Here is a 23,236-nt window from a genome sequence, read left to right on the forward strand (position 1 = left end):
CTGGGCTGTACGTATGCTGAAGATTTTGATGGACCTAATCCAACTTGCAGCTATTAATTTCCTAATGGCTTATACCCTCAGAAAAGGAGCTGGTTTCACTCTGGTCTTTTCTAAGTGTTACCACCTCCTTGCCTGGCAGTCATGTAAGGAGTTGAATGGACCCAGCTTGACTCTTCCTGTAGCAGGGACACCTGGAGATCTCTCCTCCAGAAGAGTCAGAGTTGATGCTCAAAGCTGAGCAAGTTTATTTATTATCTGAGGTGAGAATGGAGTAAATGGGGAACCTTAGGGAAATGATTTTTACAGGTAGTTTTCAGCCTGTAACTGCAGCCCTGTGTGTCTCTGCTATTTCCTGATGGCACCTGAGTTTTAATGCAGAGAAACACAGGGGAGACATTTTACTTTGTGAGAAAGATTTACTCTCTCACACAGATATGCTTCTCTCCTAGGTATGTTTTCTTTTAAAGTTTTGCTGAAATCCTGAGCCAGATTTTAGAGGTTCGGTTTCTAGTTCTTGTTCCGTTTCTAACTTACTGGATTACGATAGGCAGTATCCTGAACGCCTCTGGGCATTTCCATTCAAACAAAAATAAAAATTAGGACATCTAGACGCCATAAAAAGGATTGTCAGGGGAATACGGTAAATTATTTTTGACACTGTAGAAAAAAGAAATAACATATACTACTACTAAAAATTCTTATTGTTCTATTTAAACCTGCCCTGAGAATAAGAATTGCTCTTTAATTTTTAAGGAAGGAAGGGAAAATAAGCAGAGAGACAATTACTTAATGCTTTGACCAGCCTGAAGTGAAAAAGGGGACATTCCTCTCCAAAACCAGGATGCGGTTCATAATTTTCATCTAATGGTCTCTGTGAAATCAGATGAGGCATTTTTTTAAAGGACATTTGAAATATAAATATGAATAACATTTTTTCAGAGCAAACGGAAGCTTTTAAATTTTAAGTAGATAAGGAGGGGGATCATGAAATGTGAGATTTCATAAATTTCATCGTCTTAGCATTTCAGAAATTAAAAGTTCTCAAAGGTAAGAATGCTCCTTGTTTTTTTTTAACCACGAACCTCCTCAATGCCTAGCCCAGTGGTGTGAAGAAAGGCCGTGGTGTGTGTGGTTGATGAGTGAATATAGGAATGTATATGTGGATGAACTAATGAAGAAACAGGTGACTATTCTGGCATCTCCTTGGTGGTTTGTTTCTGCCGGTTTTAGTTATAGAATGTTCATTGTAGGAAACTTGGAAAATGGAGATAAATACAAAAATGAAAATAATAATCACAGGGGTCCCATTATAAAGATTTGGGCATATTTCCTTCTGTGTTTCATGCATGCAGACTGCACATTGATGGGTTTATATATAATTATATATTCATTTTTATAACTCGACATCATAATATATAGTTGTGATTAACTATGTCTCCAATTAGTATTCTATTGTGAATATTTTCACAAATAAAATGTGGTTAAAAATATGATTGGATGTACCTTGAGAGAATTAAATTGTCTTGCAGATTGGAGATAAAAGTTTTACTATGAAATAATTCTGTAATGAGTTCCGTATGTATAAACAGTTATGCCATCTTAAGACGACTTCCTTAGGATAATTTCTGGATATAGAGGGAAGGTCATTCTTCAAGCTCTTGATGTGCTTTGCTGTGTGTTTTTTAACATTTTCTATTTCTCCTTTTGCCTAGTCATGCCCTCTGCCTACAGGTGCCTGTTTTATTGGGGAAGGTGAAGCTTGTCTCTCCCATAAGGAAGTGCACACACCCAGTCCCCTGCTGGGGGATAGGTGAGGGCAGAGAGCAGCTTTAGACATCTAAATGCAATCTTATGGGGCTCTCAGTCTTTTCCAGCTTAAATCCAGATGTTGGTGCAGCTGCTGTGGAAAACAATTTGATGTTTCCTTAAATAGTTAAATACAGAATTATCATATGGCCCAGCAATTCTACTCCCAGGTACAGACCCCAAAGAATTGAAAGCGGGGACTCAAACAAATTACATGCACACCCACATTCAGAGCAGCATTATTCCCAACAGCCAGAAGGTGGAAACAACTCAATTACCCATCAACTGCTGATTGCATAAACAAGTCACCTGATGGATATTATTCAGTCATAAAAAGGAATAAGGTCCTGACCCAGGCTACAACACAGATGAACCTCAGCCAGAACAGGTGAATCTGTAGAGACAGATCACAGTTCGGTCGTTGCCAGGGGCTGGGGAGAGGGAGGAATCGGCAGCAGCCGCTTAATGGGTACCCCTTTCCTTTTGGGGTGATGAAAATATTCACCATATTTTTGAGGTTATGAAAATATTCCCCTTTTCCTTCTGGGGTGATAAAAATATTTACCTATTCCTTTTGAGGTGATGAAAATATTTTGAAACTAAGTAGTGGTAGTGGTTGTACAACATTGTGAATGTACTAAATGCCACTGAATTGTTCACTTTAAAAGGGTTAATTTTATGTTGTGTGAATTTCACCTCAATTTAAAAAAAAAAAAGAAAATCCTTATATTCATGTGAGACTCAAACTCTATCATAGGTCCAAGGTGCAGCCTACAGCATATAGGACATACCTAGGTGAACGTGAGTCAGTCTAGCAGCAGACTGTGAGGTTTGGGGATGTGGCAGGGATGGACATGGTGTGAGGATGGCTGAGTGAGTGAAATGGGAGTGATGGTTCCTTTGTGGATAATGGGAGAGGGTCATCTCATATAAGTATCTATACATGCATATGTAATTTTTAGTTTATTGCTAATGTGCTATGCTTGGGATAACTGATTAGCAACAAGGTCTCTTGTTTATTCCATGGTATTTGGTTTTTTCCTATGAATCTTTTTGGCCTTTGTAAAGACTTTAATTGTTGCTAAAGAGGCAAACTAGAAGCATAGAGATCTAAGTGGCAATTTCCGACAAGCAGTTCCCCCGTGTAATAGTGTCTCAGCAAAGACCACTCGGTTCCGGCTTCGTCTTCTCTTATTCTTGCCCTGCGTAGAGCTGCCCTTTGAGGTTATCCGCTCTTGCCTTTCCCTGTACTGTCTCCGCCCTGTGTCTCCAGATTCCGCCTGTTTTGAAAAATCCAAACCGCATCTCCCAAGTGCGGTGACTTCTTTCCCTGCCCCCCACCCTCATTCTCCTCTTTAACTGCCTCTCCACTCTCTGCATTCTTACAGGACTCTGGTCTCTACTGTATCATCTTGCTGGCTTCACAGACCATCTTTTATTAATTATGAATGATCTCTGGTCTCTTTTCTACCCCCCAAATTTGTAAGTTCCTTGAAGATTCATCTGGATCTGGTTCTGTATTCATTCCTATGGTTTTTCATTCACTGGGCAACTTTTTTTTATTGCACGCTTGGTGTGTGATAAGACACTGTAGGAATAAAAAGCAAGGCAGTATGACGTTTTCACCTTACGGATGTTTCATTTCTAATTGATGAGACAAGGTCTTCAGACCTGAAACAGTTAAGTACAAGTGTCACCAAAGGCTCTCCCATTGCCTCCACAGCACAATTCTCAATGCAAGGCACATCCCTGGGTGCAGTGTTCCTGGTGGATTGATGATTAATTAAGAGGCAACCTAACAGGAAAAAGCAAAGTAGAGTAAAGGTAGAGTTCATTGGCGTACAGACAATCAAAATGTGTTTAAAAGTCATCTGAAGTAAGAGAGTGTTCTTCACCAGATCATGATTACCAGAAATCTCATTCAAACATGAAACAAAATTAGCCATGGTTGGCCCAGAGTGGAATTTCTGAACAGGGTATTTAACTTGACCTAGATATTGACAAGGATAACAGTGCAGTCCTTGATGTTGAAGTCAGCAAACACAGGCTGTTATTCTTTATTTTTTTGTGGCATGACTCTCTGTGCAAATATATTTGGTGCACATTGCTGTGTACACAGCCCTGACACTGCAGCCCACTGTGGGTGATTAGAGATGTAATAGCAAATAAATACATCATCCTCTGGTAGATTCTGGTGACCTCTGGAAGAAAACGTTGACTCAAGAGTGCTTAAAAACTTCTTCAAGGAATTCATTATTTTTTATTTTTATTTATTTATTTTTTTAAATTTATTTATTCATTTATTTATTTTTGGCTGTGTTGGGTCTTCGTTTCTGTGCGAGGGCTTTCTCTAGTTGTGGCAAGCAGGGGCCACTCTTCATCGCGGTGCGCGGGCCTCTCACTGTCGCGGCCTCTCTTGCTGCGGAGCACAGGCTCCAGACGCACAGAGCTCAGTATTTGTGGCTCACGGGCCCAGTTGCTCTGTGGCACGTGGGATCTTCCCAGACCAGGGCTCGAACCCGTGTCCCCTGCATTGGCAGGCAGACTCTCAACCACTGCGCCACCAGGGAAGCCCAATTCATTATTTTTTAAATTCAGTTATATAGAGGCAGAGATGTCAGTTCCTGGAAATTCACAGACAAATAAAAGTCACACATTGGTAGTGCCTTACCCACCTGTGTGCTTGAGTTTACTGTCTGACACTGTGGAGAGAACAAGAAGGCACTTTTCTGGAGAGGTTTAGAGAGGGGAAGAAAATAAATAAGTCCAAGAGATCCTGAAACTCTCTTAAGGAAAGAGGTTCAAAGGAGAAATCATTTACATAAACCAGAAGGTTTGAAGAGGCTGATCTGGATGAAGAAGAAGAATGTGGAGGAGACCTTGTCACACAACCGTGTCCTCAACACTTTTCTTTGAACAGCACTTGTGTTTCCTATGTATTCAGATTTTCCCGTTTTTTTCTTTTACACCAACTAAGTTATTAGAGTTGTTATTTTTAACAGCTGATCAGTCTCTTTCAACATCTTTCAAATAAGGTCAACAACGTGTGTGTGTGTGTGTGAGTGTGTGTGTGTGTGTGTGTGTTTATTTCCAGAACGGTGGTGCGTAGTGTTAAACGAAATCCTTTTAGCAATTCTCATGGAGAAAAAAAGTGGAAATGACATACCTATTATTCTAGATCCCAAAGAAAGATTTTCATACAAAGCCTGGAAATGTAAGTTGGGATCACCTTGGATGATAAGGTGATGGTAACTTCAGAGATAAAGAATCACCAGGGAAGCAGTTATGCACCTTTGACCAGGACTCAGAACTGTTGATTATTAGCAACTAAGGCTTGAAGTGTGATCAGTTAAGACCAGTGGGAATTGAGGCCTGGATGATGTTTCAACTAGGGATATGAAACATATAACTAAGGATATCCTGGTGAAGAGGAGATCCACAGCCAGTGAGAAAATAATTTTAATTATAGAATAAAGAGAAAATAGGAAGCAGGAATGAAGCGACATCTAGGAAATAAGTATATAAAGAGCTGCAATCGTGCATGAGATAAAGCGTTTACCAGGAGGAAAAAAAAAACCAAAAACCCAGCCAGTTGAATTGAAAACTCCCATCTAAATATGAAAGCAGGGAATATATTCTGAAGCTGGAAATATTCATCAGTGTGTTAAATGTCACACGTTCTAAAAATATGAGATAGATTTCAACAGCCCTATAGTTAAAGACTGATGATTGGAATTTTGCTTTTATGATGCCACCGCAATTCAGATGGTTCTTAGGTCTCCATAGCAACAGCCTGATGCTACTTTTTGTTCTTCTGAGTAGTCACATGATGCCTGATGCGCTGCATGGGAAACAGAAAAGCAGTTGATTGTATTTCCTAATTAGTGACACAGAACCATCATGAAGGACCTTTATTAGGTTTGGGTCCAGGCCTTGTAAACTCGAGCCATCCCGTGACAATCTTTCTAATAAGAGCTGGTACTTAAACTGGGTGTCAACCTTTGCTTTGATGAACCACAGCTCTATATCAACAACATTGTAGTTTTATGAATTGTGTGTCCATCTAGATAAAATTCCCTTAAGCAGATGACCCCTTCCACTTGTGATGCCCAATTTTCTTACAAGTTGCCACCAATATATGAGCTATATGAGTGGTGGTCATTAGCCATGAAAAGTCTCCCATTTTCACTCTAGGATGAGCAACAGAGTAGCCTCCTAGGACAGAGTCATACTGGTGTGTCATGAAACAGTGGACACTATAATGGTCTGTACCTCAGTTTTCCTATCTGTGAAAGGGGGGTGATGATCAAAGCCTTTTTCTTACAGAGTGATGTCTGCAAAACATTTAGACAAGTTTTGTCAAACGTTGTTTCAGAAAGTGATGTAATTGTCAAGAGAACCCCAACTGCCCAAGGTTTCAACTGCTTGAGAGGTGTCAGGGTGCTACCTGGCTTAAGCTAGCGTCAGAACACCGTGAAGCTTGCAAGCATAAGGAAGACAGATAGAAATCTCTCCCGAGCTCTCCTTAAATTTATAAGGGATTTCTTACTGAGGCCGACGTACATTCCCAACACTTTCACCATCATTCTCATTAATGAGTATCTGGCTGAGTTAAGATCCGTCTAAACTCACCTTGACATTGGCTGTTTTTCAGTGGGAGTCGGAAGTTTATGGGCTCCAGTCCTAAGCAGTGACACCAACATTTGGTATCCTGCCCAGATCAGTTCACTCCTTTATGTCATTCTTCCTTTGTATGAGAAGACATTTATGCAAGAACAAAGACTGTTACCTTGTGTACAGGAGGTAACCAATAAATACTTGTTCTCCTTCCTCTTCTTATTCCTTTCTCCATCTAAAATTCTTACATTTCTGGAATTTTGCTATGGCGGGGGAAGAGGTGAGCCAGTGATGTAAGTGTGTCTGGAGCTAAGGATAACTTGTAGTGATGCTACAGCAGCAGCAGCAGTGCAAGGTATTAAGGTCTTATTCTCTATAGGACACTATAGTCTCGAGATAGAAATACAAAGAGCTATGAGAGGGTTAAAATGCAGTTGAAGGTTAAAAGATAACAACCACAAAGGTAGCCTAAGCTAAATGTCAAATAGGCAGTATAGCTAAGGGGGGAGCTGGTTTGCTGAGGGAGCTCCCTGAAGGAAGAGGAGTGGCTGTGGACTTTGAAGAGGGCTAGTATTTACTGAGTGCTGATCAAGTAAAGGGCCCTTTGCCTGCTTTATCTCATTGATTAAGGGGGAGATTCTTGATAAGGGGATAGCAGTGGGAAAGTGGGAATGATTGAATAATGCATTTCGCAGGAGGGGAGGTAAACAGGAAAGAGGATGGTAGGTGACCCTAAAAGCCAAGTTAAGGAGTCTGAACTACGCTGTCATGTAATGGGGAGCTGTGGTACATTTTTTAGTGGAGAATATGCTGTGTACCCAACTGTACGATTTAAGAAACGCACACTGGTGAAGTCAACCAGGAGGCCACTGGAACAGCCCAGGCATTAGGTCTTGGGACCTGGGCATAGGAGGAGAGGTAGAGAGCAAGGAGGAGTATAAGGCTGACTGGAAGAGTTACTACCATCAGTGACAGCATTTGGAGGTCTGGGGAGGGAGCTCATTTGGGAGAAAGAAGGTTGGAGTTGAGTTTTGGATGTATTAAATTTGAGGGGACTCCAAGTAGGTGGAGATATCTTTCCTGTAAGATATTAGAGATGGGGAATTTGCACTGTGGGGTCTGCTGGGATGCACCCCCTCACCTTCCTCATGGGGAACTGGGAAGGCCACAGCCTCACAGCCCATAAGCCTAATGGACCATCGTATCCTCTCTTTTTAGCGAGTAGCAGGGATTGGCCACCATTAGAAACTACCTTCTGCCTGGGCTCCTGTACTCTGCCTAATTAATGGGGGCAGAATGGTACCCAGCTTTTATTTTCTGGCCAGTGCCCTAGGGGGTGTGAGCCATCTATTTCTGTTAGGTCCGTCTCTCTTTGTGTTATCTTTCTTTGTATTGCTTTCTTTTCTCCTAGCAAATTATGGACTCAAATAAAAACCAAATTCTCTGAGTCTATTTCTAACACCCCAGGACATGTCATTCAGCAGCTGTTCATTGGGTCCCTCCTCTGTGACAGACCTGTGTCCTCCCTATCAATTCTTCCCACAAGACCTGGCTGTCCGTTTCCCTCTGTACATTGGAGGATCAGTGGAGAAATGCCTTGGATACAGGTCAAAGCAAATGTCCATGCAGAGTTTCCAAGTCATTCCACCAGCATTCCACCAGCAGGGCATATATAGAAGACAGTGTGTTGGAGAAGAAAGAACATTGAGTTAGGAGGGCTGAGGACTCAACGTAATCTTAGGAAATTCACCGAGCTCCCTGGGACTCAGTTTACCTGTCTGTGAAGTGAGTGGATAGGCTAGTTGATATAAAATTCAACTCTAATATACTGAGCTTTTATATCATGGAGTAAGGCTTATTCTGCCTTTGAGAAGTAGCATCACTATATTTCTAGACTAGAGGCTGTTTCTTATTATAAATTATTCTTGAAAGGTACAACTTTGCCCAGGGCCACCTTGAGCAGTCAAAAACCACAGTCTCTCCTGCTGAATCCCCTGGTCAGAAATCTGGAGCTCAGTCCAACAGCTGCAGCCTCAGAGGCTGAAAAACCCTCTCCTCTCTCGGGAGGGTATGAATATAATTAAGAGGGAAGAAGATGCACTGTCTATACCTGTGGATCACATGTGGGTGACATTGAATATCAGAGCAGCAGAGTCCCCAGACCATCATGTTTCCTTTGCTCAGCTGTGTGGATCCCAGCTCATACCCTTACCTACTGCACTGCTCCACTGACCATGCGCTCTGTGCAGCTGGTCCTCTGGACCTGCTCCTGTCTTTACGTTTGACCCATAATGATTCTGCTCTGACTGCACTCTTGCCTGCTGTTATGTATTTGTTTTCTTTTCGTATTTGGAGCCATTGCTAAGCCTATCTCTGCCCCACTGCTGTTACCATTCTCTCCCACTCTTTACAGAACCTGGCCACTGCTGCTTCTGCTGGGTCCAGCCCAGCTCAGCCCCACACCTTCTAGGTCTAGTGTGGATTATTCTTCCCTGTGGCTTTGGCTGGTACCAGCCTTCTCTACTGCTGCCGCCGTCAGGTCCCTCTAGAACTGCCGAAGGTGCCCATCCCTGAGGCTGCTACCGCTGCCACTGCTCTCCTGTAGCTGCTAGAGATTCTCCGCCTTGGCCACCAGCTCCTGAGGCTGCTGCCACTCATACCCAGGTTCAGTTCTGGTTCCTGCTCTGCCACCACCATGGCCACCCTATCACCTCTTCCGCTGAGAACATCACCTGTAGATACTACAACGTCGGTGCCATGGCTGCTCTGACCAGCCCCACCTCCAATGCTAACTGCTGTCTCTACAGCTTTGTAACCATGGGTACATTCCCTTTTCATGCATTGTGTCTGTTTTCTTTTTCCTACTATAATATGTCGTTGTGATTCTAGTGGTCTAGTTCTCTTGTTTTTTGGACTTAGCCTAAGTCCCCAAGAAGATCAGGAAAGTGGCACCACGTGGCAGGACTTACCAGGGCTTCGGAGTCTGCCTCTGCTGCTGTGTTCTGACCTTCAGTACCTCTCCTTTCTCTTAGGGCCGTACCTCTGTCCCCAAGAATACCCTACAGCTGTTGAAGTTAAGTCGCAGATATCTCCTGGGGATGTTTTGGACTAAATGAAAAAATGAAAAGAATCCATCTCTAAATCCTTCTCCTAAGGTCTCCCAGAAAGCAAGAGCCTTATGCAGATGGTGTCTCTGGGCTTCTTGAAACAGACATGCAGATTAGACCCCGCAGTGGCTTCGGGCTATGCCATATTAGATACATAATAGGAAAAGTGGGGTGGAAGGTTATTTCTGAGCTATACGTCTGGGAAAAATTTGTCTAGACACAGACTCTGGCAAAGGAAGATCAAGATGTGCGATGGCCTTGGGTTGGTTTAACAGAGAAAAGGTAAGCGATATCAAGGCCTAGCGACCCAGATTCAAAGCGTTCCTTTCTCCTGGGCATTGTTTTCTTTCATTCCAAGCTCTCTGGCTGTGTTAAGTGTCTACACATATTCAGACATGAAAGGGAGACACCCTAAACTACGTTAGTGGTCATGTTTGTTTATGCACCATTGTTCCCGCAGAGTTGCATCTTGGCGGTCCCCGCCTAAGGATATGGTAAGGAAATCCAGCGTTTCCATAAAAAAAAAAAAAAAAAGAAAGAAAAAGAAAAAAGAAATACCACTTAATTCCCCAAACTTCTCTCTTTTCATTTCTGACACATAGCCCATGTGCCATACATCTGGGCTCCATTGAAACAAAGCTTCAGGAGGTTTATTTCATAGAGAGGTGAGAAAGGAGTTATGTCTTGCCCAGCCTGGGCATGTGCGTCTGCAAATAGTCAGGCTGCCCCTCGGGAGATGGGCATGATGCCTTGCATAGGGAACTTTAATCTTCGTTGAGCAAATAAATTCACGTAAATTGGAAAGAAAGTACCATTTATTTAGGAAGGTTTGGGAACACTTGAGAACTAGTAATTTTCCCATTTAATAGAATAGAAAGTTGGCTAAGAGAAGCAAGGTAAATACCAAGATTATTCAACAAGTTAGATATAGAAAATGAGTTCAGGTATAAGAACTTTGATGATCTGGTTTTAAAAGGTCCAGTCCCTTTCCCCAAACCATGACCAGGTGGTCATTCCGTGATCATAGCAAAGTTTTAAAACAATACCTATTTTTCTGTAGCTGTGTTCCATATCATAACTTCTCTCAATGCTTATGATTAATTACCGTTATGTTTAAAGGCAGTACTCTTCACATTCAGAGTTTGGTTTCTCGGGGTCAGGCTGAGGTTCTGAATCAGAAAAATCACGTTTTATTAGAATTGAGGTAGAAATACTCCTCTTGTCTGATTAAAATGCCAATGGCTTTGTGACCTCAGGCACTAGTGCCTCTTTTTCTGTTTATGAAAGAAAGTCACTAGTTTTGCTTTTAAAGCACATAGTTAGATCTCAAGGTTCAGATACAGCTTGTGAACCAGAGTTTCCAGGTTTCCAGGTTTTGGGATAAAAGATGCCCATCAATATCTATCATTAATTCCATGAGTTTGACACAGTAAGAAATTGAATTAAGCAATTATTTTCCTTTGTGCCTCAGGTCAAAACTGGCCCAAAGAATTTAAGTTGCAGGATTGATTTGAAAAACTCCTCAGAGCTATGAAAATAATGCACATTGAGGCACATTTGGTGTTTGAAAGGTCACGTTCTCAGCATAATTCCATTATTAGGTAATCTCACTACTGGTAATTAAAGAGACCATCAAGTGGTGTGCAGGTATGCACACTTCAACTTGTGTTAAATAACTTAAAAGAATCAGCACTCAGGAAATAAAAGAATTTCCTGCAGAATGTGAAGTAAATTAATATGCAAATTTTCAAGAAAACACTGATGGTATAAAGTGAATTATGCCTATTATTTCATTTGTGCGTGGTGTCTAGATTTTTTCAAATACTGTGAGGTGTAAATTAAGTTTTAAATTAGGGAAAATCATATAACCTGGAGATCACTTGTCAGCACTCTGTACACCTTGGTGTTCTTACCTTTATCCTCAAGCATCATGTTATTTTCTGCCTCTGTATTTCATTTTCATGTGTTATTCTTTCTGCCCGAAATCCTCTCTTCAGTCTGACCCTTCTCTGTGCCCATCCCACCATCTTGACAACTGTAAGCCCCACATAGTGGCCTTGAAGCCACGAAAATAGCCCCCTCTGTGAAGCCTCCATCCACAGTGCCATGTGAATCAGTACTTGTCCCGCCTTTGGTTCCACTTTAATTGTCCAACCCCGTTCTGCTAGTTCTCCCTCAGTATAATCATCTCCAATCCCTGGAATTCTTCAAGAGCCATGACCAGTCTTCATTACTTTGGTAACCTCAGAGCAGAGCCTCTGGCTGGGCTTAGCATACAGTAGGTTCTTCCTATCAACAGAATGTTTGTGTCTCCCAAAATTCATATGTTGAAACCTAATCGCCAACATGATGGTATTAGGAGATGGGGCCTCTGGGAGGTGACTAGGTCATGAGGGTGGAGCCCCCATGAATGGTGTTAGTGCCCTTAGAAAAGGGACTCCACAGAGCTGCCTTGTCCCTTCCTCCATGTGAGGACACAGCGAAAAGACAACAGTCTGTGAACTATGAAGTGGGCCCTCACCAGACAGTGAACCTGGTGGCACTTTGATCTTGGCCTCCTCAGCTTCCAGAACTGTAAGAAGTAAATTTCTGTTGTTTATATGCCACCCTGTCTATGGTATTTCTATTATAGCAGGCTGAATGCACTAAGACATTTCTTAACACATACATGTGGCTTGAAAGAACCATGCAGCATCTCGGTGTGCAGCTTAGATGAGCTCAGTCATTCATGAGGTGCTTTTAGGATGAGGATGGGGGCTCTCTTTCATACCCCCAGAATGTGTGGTGGGCACATTAGAGAAAAAAGTTCTTGTTCTGTTTACACAGCTCGAGGGTTCAAAAGTCTCCAAAGCAGAAACTGCTAGGATTCCCGTCTCTGCACATCACCGTCATTTTTGTCCCATCCATGTCCAGGTTTTGATTTTTGAAAGTGATTTGTCTAAGGCCTGACCTTCCTGAACATTTTGAGAGAAAGATCAAGAAAAAGTGTTTCCTCTACATAATATCCTTCAGCACAATGACTTATTTGGAGCATTGAAATAAGGACCCCAACAGAAACAGGAGGCCTTAAAAATGCTAACAGATGCCTTCTTTGCAGGAGGCGAGTGGGGAGGGGTAAAGGAACATCCAACTGCTTCCCCCTCCTCGGGGATCAGAAGGAAAGCAAGTACCAGCAGCTTCCTCGGTGCCTTGCGCGCAGAACCCCCTTCAGCTTCTCCCTATCTGTGCCCCCAGAGGCCTCCTAAGCCAGCACAGGAGTAATGTTCTGAGGCCACAGCAGCTGTTGGTTTCCTCCCTCTTGACAAAAGCGCTTAAACCAACAACCTTAAGGAAAAGAAAGAGAAATGTAAATACCTCTTTTTTTTTTGCGGTACGCAGGCCTCGCACTGTTGTGGCCTCTCCCGTTGCGGAGCACAGGCTCCGGATGCGCAGGCTCAGCGGCCATGGCTCACGGGCCCAGCTGCTCCGCGGCATGTGGGATCTTCCCGGACCGGGGAACGAACCCGCGTCCCCTGCATCGGCAGGCAGACTCTCAACCACTGCGCCACCAGGGAAGCCCTGTAAATACGTCTTTTCAAACACCTTGCAAAGTAATGTCATTCTGTTCTTTTTCCTTTTGTAAAACAGACGGGATAGGTAGAAACCCATTTCCAGTTTAAGTTTGCCTGAGGATGAACAAAAGCGGTTTTCTTTTTCCCACCGTGTGGCACTTTTTCAGAAAGACAAGAACTGCTGAAGGAAGATGTCTCCCAGGGCTAGATTCCAATTAACTGCTGTACTGATTGCTGGTAACTTTTGGCAATTGCTGTTCTTTAGAAAGTGGGACAGAGCATCTGAAAGATCGTAAAGATGAGACGACTGATCAACCAAGACTTACAGCCTAACACCCACCTTCCCACAGGCCTCTGCAATTTTAGAATGAAAATAGTAAAGGAGAAAAGCATTGAGAATGAAATGCTGTCAGTCTTGTGCTTGATACTCAGTAACACAAGCTCACTAGTGTGTGTCTTGAAGCTCAGATACTGATCCAGAGGTCTGGAAAATACTTGAATGACCATCACGTCCATCGCTCTACATGACTTGTTTTCGGAACTGTGTAGAGTAGGAACATTTGAAGTTGGAAATCCTGTGTCTAGTTCTGGTTCTACTGTTTAGAAACTGTGATCTTGGATAAGTTATTGTATCCGTTAGCTGCCTAACAAACACACTGCCTGGGATCAGCAGACTAGACGGGGTATGCCCTTCCCATGGACATTGTAAATCTTCTATTTGTACCGCGTTTGTTAACATCCCACCAGCCCAAAGCAGTCACATAGCCACAGCCAGAGGAAGTGAGAGAGCATGGCAAAATCTGAGTGGCGGACGGCATGGATAACAACATGCATGAATAATTAAGTCTAAATGATGCAATCTACCATGATACTTAATTCTCCATTCTCTCATCTGCTAAATGGGGATAATAATGTACCATTGAAGACAAAATGAGATGGCACTTAAAAGTACTCAGCTCAAAGCCAGGACAAAACTTATAGTCGGTAAATGTTACTTTCTTCCTATTAGCCCCTCCAACTTTTCGAAATGGAAATTAATACCTACCACACCACGCAGGATTATCGTAAGGTTCTAAAAAAGGTGATGCGTGTGAAAGCGCTTGGGAAGAACGTCAATCAGTATATAATTTTCGTATTGTGATAACTTACAGAATGTTTCTCCTTACCGGATACAAACATAAATTCAAGCATTTGGATGTTAATTCACAATTTTCATTGAGCCATTTGGTTCAGCATGTAGCAAGTGGAACTTTTCTCTGTGATATGTTTTGATATTTACATTATAAAGCAAAGTAAATACGTGTGGCCCAAGATCAAGGGCAGAGGCAGCGGAAAGTAGATGTGGGAGGGAAATTTATGGCATAAGTTAAAGTAAGTCCCAGAGTGTTGCCCGAGAGATCTGGAACCCATCCGAGAATAAGGTCTTTTCTATGCTTTATCGCCCGAAAGCCTAAGTCTTAATGAGGAGGTTTCCCAATAAAAGTAAGGAGTGATGGGTCACAGAGGGAAAACCCTAATGGTTGTCAGGTCACAGTCCTCTTATCTTAATAAGTTGAAACTGTTTATGAAGCTGGGCAATACCGTCCTCAGATAATGAGCCTTAAATGTGCAACTGGCTGTGGTCCCCAGAGACTACAAGGGGCCTAAAGAAATTAACCTTGAAAATGGAGAAATGTGGGGAAGAAAGGGTCGGCATATGAATGCAAGAGAGATGGGAAATCCGAGCCATGACCGAGACCTGTCTAATGGCCTTTGTGACATTTCCAAGTGCTCCTGGCCTAGAGAGGTTTATTGTGAAGTTCTTTCTTCTTTTTTTTTTAAGGTCAAAATGGGGAAGAAGGATGGCCAAAAGGAGAAAGGTATTTGCTAAGAGAGGTTCCTTGGTGCAGGCATGTTCCCTCCAAGGTCAGAAGCCCCTACCACGCAGTGGAAATTCCGTGAGGCAGACTTGAGCCAAGACTCCCTTTCCCTGTGATGCAAACTTAATTGATACTTTACTGGTTTCTGTATATTTGATATCCATTGACTTTTTCTTCCAAGGCTGCGTTGATCCCAGATGCTAACTCCTGCCCTTTTTGAAGCGGAAGGGTCTCTTTGAGACCATGAAATTGTAAGCGGAGAGTACCTCGACCTAAGGAAATCTAGGGGGAGAAATGTGAATGATGGTTCCCACTTTTGCATATTTTGGCCACACTCACCATCCTTAAGGGCGTCAGGAGAACTAACGAGCTGGTCGTTATTGTCAACTGACGTGGCACATCTGTTGCCCAGGTTAGAATATTTCCTAAAAGCTCCCCCACCACTACCCGCCCCTTCCCATCCCCCGAATAAATCTAACAAAGTTAGATATAAGAGATGGATTGGTCAGTCCTTAAAGGACTTGGAAATGACAGGCAGTAAATGGGCTGGTATGGTCCATCTCACAAGTAACTCGCTTTCTTTAATAAACACCAGACTTGCGCTTGGTGAGTATCTTACATGGTAACTGGCTTGAGGTGGATGGCCAATGAATATTGTTTTCATGAACAAATAAGTGAATGAGGTACTAAAGTTCACACAGTAGCCTAAAATCGTACGGTTTCAAATGCCTAATTTGCAGTCAGTAGCTAATAAAGAACGGACCGTGAACTCATTTTATATGTCTTATGTTGGTGGAGGAGATGGGAAGGAAACAGTGTTCCTACTAACGGTGGCCTCATTGAGCTAAATGGAGATCCATCGTGTAGGCACATTACTTAACCAAAGCGTCTGCAAAATTGCAATAAGCATAGGACCTACCTCACAGGGTAGCTGAGGGCGTAGTGTGAGCTAATGCATGAAAGTCGCTCGGTCCAGAACCTAGTACAAGACAAGTGGTTGAGAGCCATCATCATTTGCATCTTTACCATCACCGTCAGCATCACCTCAGGATCCTAATTTGGTCCAGGTCCTACCAGTGTTCAAAGGTTTAGGTTAGTCAGGGACCTCGCAGCCTGATGTCGGGTGGCCTCGGTCTGCAGCGGTGGCTTGAAGCGGGTTTTGGTTCCCGGCCAGAGATTGAGGTCGGGTCGTGGTGGTGACAGCGCCAAATCCTAGCCACTAGACCAGTGGTCAGTGACAAGGCCCTGGCCCTACGGCTTTGCGGAAAAAGAATTCCCGCAAAGACGGAAAGTAGTGAAACAAGTGAAGTATTCATTAGGAGAGAAAAGGGTACAGTATGTGTGGGCAGGCACATGGGTGGGCTCAGAGAGAGAGTCGCGCCCTCGTGGTAGTTTGAATCACTTAATAGGGGGCATTTCTTCCGGGTTTCCTTTGGCCAATCATTTTGATTTGCTTGGTTCAAAGTTTGTATTTGGTATATCCAGGATCTTCCCATGAGTGCACACGCATCTCTTAGCCAAGGTGGATTCTACCTAAGAGGCCTATGGGTGGACTTAGCCACTTAGCATCACTCCCCTTTTGACCTCCAAGGAGCCTTTCTGCACATGTGTAGTCGGGGAATATGAGAATGAGGAATATGTGATCTCTTACCTTCTATCTGGGCAGAGCTCAGCCTCCTCTCTCAATTGTCCTGTTATTCTCGTCTCGGAGTATCGGTCCACAGGACACACACTCCAGCCGTTTGCCCCAGGGGTCCATCTGTATCCTGCCTCAAGGCTACTGTGAACATGGTGAGCAACCCCAGACTCCAGGAGCTGGAGGTCTGGAGTGTGAATGACCAGAAATGTTACACTTTCCTCCTTTGCTGTGATGATACAGGAGATTCCAAATTCCTTCCTCAAGCTTCTTCCTCTGGCTCAGGAAGGCTGTTCTGGTTCCAAAAACTATGCTTGGAGTTGGTCAGAAACCAGCTAGCCTCAAACATATAATCAGTCTAATTTTTTTTTCTAACCTGACACAGTCCTGCTCTGTTCTACCACCTTAGCCCTTTGGGAGATTTAGGGTCAAAGAGATTAACAAGAAGCAGGAGGTTATCAGTTGTGCCAAAGATAAAAAAAGGTCAAGGAGAAAGCTTGAGAAAAGGGATTCCAATAGGTCATCTTGGTGAGAGGGGCTCCACGACTAGGAAGGGGCCAAGACCAGAACAGAATCCTTCAGAAAAGCGTTCTGGGAAGTAAAAGGTACACGATGGATGTCCCTTGTCCAGGTGGTTGAGGAATCAAACCGGATGAAAACTAAATGGAATGAGCGACGTGTCAACAATGAGTGGAAGTGCTTCCCTGGTGGCGCAGTGGTTGGGAGTCCGCCTGCCGATGCAGGGGACATGGGTTCGTGCCCCGGTCCGGGAAGATCCCACATGCCACGGAGCGGCTGGGCCCGTGAGCCATGGCCGCTGAGCCTGCGCGTCCGGAGCCTGTGCTCCACAACAGTGAGAGGCCCGCGTACTGCAAAAAAAAAAAAATGAGTGGAAGAGCAAATCTGTTTTAATGTCCAGGGCTAGGAAGTAGGGCAGATGAACATTGCTATCTTGAAAAAACAAGAGTGATTTTCTCCCTCACTCCCCTGCAAAAAAATAAAGCCCTTGATGGGATAAAGGAAGGGTTTGGGGAAGAGGGAATATAATTAAAGATGGAAGTGGAAGAATGGCATTCTTGTGGAACAAATCAGTTTTTAGTTGCCTCAGAAAGTGAATAATGGGTATCCTGCTAGCAGGAGGGTCTCAAAGAGAGTGGAGTCGTAGTGGAAGGGGAATCTCATGGTAAGGTTTACAATCTTACAGAGAAACACAAGAACATGGGTAGAGGTTGATGTAAAAACTGAGGTGACAAGGACTTTCTCTACACTGTTCTCCACTGTATCACCTGAAACTAGAACAGACCCCAGCCCGTAGTAGGTATATTACAACTCTTTGTTGAATAACTGAATAAATAAAAGATTAAGAGACTCCCAGAACTGGTATACTGAATACGAAAAAGTCATGGTTAAGCTAATAACTAGAGAAACAAGGTCCAGAGTCCCCCAGAAATGGCAAAGATCAAAGCAGAGTGTTGCACTCAGTATGCTGGGGTTGTTGAAGTTTTGTCAGGATGCTAAGACTCCGGCCAAAGGATGGACGTACCTGGTTGAATGAGAATGAGGTTGCAGTTGTGCACCTGAGATGTAGTAGGGAAAGGTGAAGAGGAGAAGACTGGGGATCAGCTAAGGAGAGGAATCAGGAGGTGATAGAGTTGGCGTAGATCCTGGGGTTCTTTAGAATGCAGGTGTATGAACTGGAGGAGAAAACATGGGTTCACCAAGGATGAAGAACACAAATGAAGGAAGAGGCTGGGTGAGACGACCAACCTCTGACACCATCTGGAGGTCAGCATGCAGGTCGCCCCATCTTGGCGATGTATCAAGAGTCAGGCATAAAAGCAGCAGATAGACAAGTTCCATCCAAGGGACAGGGGGCATGAGCCTTAAATATCGTTGATGAGGTCACATACAGTCTGTGTGTGTCACGTGTGTATATGATGTCGAGATTTCGAATTATTTCCACAAAGAGAATTTCTCAAGCATGAAAAAGTTGCAGAAAACCTCATCTTTTTCAATTTCATTGTGCCCTGACCCAAATCTTGGCAATATTTTTTCACTGTCTACTTTTTACAAGGGACCAACAAGGCTGAATGAAACACTCAATCCCGGTTTATGTGGAGTCCTGGACCACACACACACACACACACACACACACACACACACAATATTTCATGCTCAGCTGTTCAGGAACCGAGTCCATAAATCTGCTTTTGAAACTTTTCCTAAGAAGAGGCTTTGCCTATATGCTTGTACACATCTGGTCAAACAGCGAGAAAACCCAGTTAACTATCCAGATGTTATGTCAACACTGGGCTGAAAAATGGGAACCTGGAAATATCCAAATGGTGAGATTTCTTTTTCGGCTTTCTGCACACCAGCCAGAAAGCCAGCTGAGTAATGGTGGCACCTGGATGCAAGGCTGTCAGGGTCTGTTCCTTAAAAGAGGAATGAATGAATGAATAGCTCCAGCAGTGCCTTGGGCTGTCAGCTCTAGAGAGAGCGGCCGTGGAGCCGGGGGTTGCCCGGGCACAGCTCAGCCCCCCTTGCCTCCTGTCCTGGGTGAGCTGCCCCTGTGCTTTGGTGCAGATCACTTTTCCTGGCTCAAATGCAGTACCTCAGACAGGAATCGTTTGTCAAGTGAGGCTGGTACACAGAGAGCTGTAGGCAGATTATGGAAAGAGAGAGGGAGGAGAGAGAGGGAGGGGAGAGAGAGTGCGGGAGAGAGAGAAAGAGCGAGGGAAGAGGGTGAGGAGAGGGGCAGACTTCTCCAGGAACAGTGCTTTCCCCCAGGCACTGGGAATTCAAGTTAGACAGGGTGGCAGTTCCCTGCCACCACCGGGAAAAGGGGAGTGACCAGCAAACTCCTGGCATGGCTCTTTTCGTGTGGGATGCTTAAGGGCTGCGAGCAGAGAGAGTAACTTGGGGGCAAGGGAAGCTGGCATGAGGATTCTGCCAAAATGGAAGGGCTCCTGTCTCCGATGAGGACGAAGGTAAGGAGGCTGGATCTCAATTCCTTTTGATTGCGCTTGGAGGCACAGAAAAGGCCGCTGAGGTGCCCGAAGCCTCGGTGAATGGGAGGCTCGCAGAGCTTTTGTCTTGTTTCAGAACTAGGCTGGCGAATGCAACTGGATCTCTCAAAGAATAGGCTCGCCTCAAAGGCAGCCTGATCAGTGGGAAGGGGAAAGCAGGGGGGAGAAAACCATCTGTCAGTGTGGACAATGGATGCGAATCTTAGTAAATGAGTTCTCCTCTCGGTGACTAGACAGCCATATTTTAGCAGGATTTCCAGTCACTCTTCCTTGGAGGCTGTGCAGCCCTCAGAGCTGTTCATTGCAGGAAGTACCGATTTCTATATTGCTGTTTAGCAGGAGAAGTAACACGTTTTAAAGGAGAGCGTGCCCAGCTCCCACTCGAAATATCCTCTTTCCTCCCCCTCTTCTCTAGAGCAAGAGGGCAAGGGAATTCTCAGTGGAAAGTAGGTTAATGCATTCTGGAAGCCAGCGTGTTCTCAGAGAACTGCCAGCCTCGCGGAGAAGAGTCCAGTGCACTGGACTAGCCTGCCGCCTAGAACTCGGTCCTGTAACATTTAGAGACGCCCGTGGGAGACAGCTCACCGGTCTCCCGGAGGGTCTGGGAACTTGTTCTCCCGGCTGGAGTTTTTCACTTGAAAAAGGGAATGCCCTGAAGATGGGGCATTAAAAGCTCAGGTGACGATGAGTCGATTTGATGTCTAGTGTATCCACGTATAACTCTAAGTAGGTGTGCCAGAAGTTCTAAATCGCGCTGGAAATACTACCTTTCCAAAAAATTAGAGGGAAGTTGGCTCCAAAACCACACAGCAGAGTTGAAGCCGAAAGATTAACGCTTTGAGTTACCTCATCTCTTTGATGCTCCATTTAGTGATTCCAACACAAATGGACTCTTTTGTCATTGAACATTTTTTTTTCCCCTGCTAGTTAATGAGCATGACCACAATGCTTTAAGAGGATGTTAGAACTAGAATCTTAAGCATGAAAGCCTCCCATCCTTCCGGAGAATTCCCCATTTCCCCGTCGTGTTCCCCCGTCATTTGACAGTCATTCATTAGAAGGATTGCCCCAAATGAGTTGGTTACCAAAGTTTCTAATCACAGCCTCAGCTGATCTCCTGCAAGATCCCCTCTGTGACCCGTTTGCTCTCTTGGAGCACATAGCTGACATCGTTCTGGTTGCAGGCAGCGTACCTCAGTCCAGGGTGCTGTGGAAACATCGTTTCCCGTGTTGTCCAGCACTGCAAAGAGAATGGCATTGGATTCCTGTGTCTCTTTACTGACTGGGTGGGGTGTGACTGCTTCAGAGGATGGCATGCAAATCTGTTCGTTTGGCCAGCTTTTGAAATTGCTGCCCCTGACCCTCTACCGTGGTCCTGTGCACGGTCAGGCTCCCATCGGAGCTATGAATCTGCACTCAAAACCTTAATGCGAGTACAACTCTCATAGACTTGGAGGGGAGTTCCCAATGCAGATGAGTCAGAGCCTAAACACTGCGTCAGTCACACTGGGGGCTGATGAAAATGGGAGAAATGGATGTCAGTGGGTCAGACTACTCGTATATTATGTTTATCAGTTTAATTCACATCATGGCTTGTTCCTTAACCATTATATCACACAACGAATATTGAAACTGCTGGGTGGCGGTGGGCGGGGGTGGGGGGGGAGACTCCCGCTAGAGTTCAAACGTAGAATCTCTACATAGCAAACCGACTGTTACTCCAACCCACTAATTTTTAGGTTTCATGAGATTTGTGTGTGTGGATGAAATTGCTCCTTGAATTCTTTTTAAGTCTCTTTCTTTCTGACTCTGGAAATCGATAGGTCCATATTGAAGATACAAATTACATTTGAATTTGGTAACTTCCAGTATCATCGTGACTTAGGGGACAAGACTTCACTGTGTAGAAGTCAAAGGGATATCCCTTTGATGGGTCTCAGCTTTGGTTCCTTAATTGCCCTGTCTGTGTTGTTGAAATTACCCAGCGATTTTTAAAGGTATATCCGAAGACTTAGATCAGCGGCAGTGCGTTGATCTTAAACTTTGATCCACGTTGTGTCTCATTAAACCTATTCTGGAATATTTTCCCCCTTTCATAAGGATTTAGCTGGAAGTTTCAGATTATCACGATGGGTGGCACTGAGCAAGCCTCCTAGCGCTAAATTTTGATGTGTTATGGTTACTTAATAACTTACTGACAGTTTAAAGCAAGTGTTGAGGTAAATTGGACATCAGGCACTAATTTCATTATGCCGTGTAATAGACTTAACCAGTCTAAATCATGGGTGCTTAATGCATTTTTATCTTGGGATTTGCATAATTGGCACATAAATATGCATGAGATGAACTGGAAGTGGCAAAAGGAGGTGGGCGAAATGTTCACGAGTGTTCAAATTAAGGCATTTGCAAGGAGGGCACCTGAGCACGAGTGCCTCCTGGGTGGTGGCCACACTTGACATACCTGGAAACAGACAGGGTGGCAGCTGGCCTCCCCACGTCACAGTCAGTGTGTCGTCAGTGATGCGGGCACTTAAGGGCAGCTTTTGGCTTGTGGCTGGATTCACTTGAGTGCACTACTTATTCTTCCTCTTATATATAATGCAATCTCAGAGCGTCTCCAGGCTGATGGATATCCTTGTGACCGGCCTCCTGGCGGGCCACGACACAGGCCTCAGAATTCCAACCATAACAAATGATGTTTGCAGAGGCTGGGGGAAGAAAAAGAAAGAGGGGCACCGATTGAGTCATTTCTCCTAGAAGGGTCAAGGGAAGAATTTTATAATTAATCTTCTTTCTGCACTTTTTAAAAGTGTCCTTTTTAATTTGATTTTTAATCTCCCAGTTTTCATAATTCTCGTTAATCCTCTGTGCACTGCCTCCAGTGAATGAAGCTGGCAGAAAAATTCCTCTCACTTTCAGCTTCTTGTGATTCCGGCTTGCCAGTGCCTGCTACAAAATTCGCAAGAGGAGAGGAGAGAGGAAGAGAAAGGGGAGGGAAGGGGAGAGGAAGGAGGGAAAGGAAGATGGCTTGGTTAAAGGTCCATCTTTTGGTTTTTCCTTTCCGTTTTACTGAAATGTAACTGACATACCGCGACGCTGTATACATTTAAGGTGTGGAGCGTAATGACTTGACATATGTATGTATTTCAAAATGATCATCACAATAAGTTTATTTAACATCCAGCCCCTCATATAGTTAGCAAAAAATGTTTTTCTTTGTGATGAAAACTTTTAGGATTTACACTCTTAGCAACTTTCAAATATAACATCCTGCAGTGTTCACTGTTCTCACCATGCTGTACGTTACATCCCTAGTACTTAGTGATCTTATGACCAGAAGTTTGTACCTTTTGACCACCTTCCTGCAATCCCCCCTCCCCCATTCCCCACCTCTGGTGACCACAAATATGATCTCTTTTTCTGTGAGTTTTTTTTTTAATTCCACATATGAGGGAGATCATACAACATTCATCTTTCTCTGTCCGACTTATCACACTTAGCATAATGCCCTCAGGTTCCATCCATGTTGTCACAAACGGCAGGATTTCCTTCTTTTTTATGGCTGGTTAGTATTTCATTTTCTGTGCGTATATATATAAAACAATTTCTTCATCCATTTACCCACTGGTAG

The 23,236-nt window shown here is 44.0% G+C and overlaps 1 protein-coding gene across 4 annotated transcripts in view; it reads left to right on the forward strand.

Annotated features, from left to right (window-relative positions):
* FRMD4A (FERM domain containing 4A) overlaps window positions 1-23,236 on the forward strand; it is a 640,139-nt gene that overhangs the window by 149,953 nt on the left and 466,950 nt on the right. Inside the window, exon 1 of one of the 4 annotated variants that reach the window (XM_060292542.2) lies at window positions 19,371-19,566. The exons of the other annotated variants lie outside the window; for them this stretch is intronic. Coding sequence (XP_060148525.1) covers window positions 19,534-19,566 — 33 coding nt within the window. The 5' untranslated portion in view covers window positions 19,371-19,533. Of the gene's footprint in view, window positions 1-19,370; window positions 19,567-23,236 lie in introns of those variants that run through there. 4 annotated transcript variants of the gene reach the window in all.

This window comes from Globicephala melas, chromosome 2 (assembly GCF_963455315.2).
Source record: "Globicephala melas chromosome 2, mGloMel1.2, whole genome shotgun sequence".
Taxonomy (NCBI): domain Eukaryota; kingdom Metazoa; phylum Chordata; class Mammalia; order Artiodactyla; family Delphinidae; genus Globicephala; species Globicephala melas.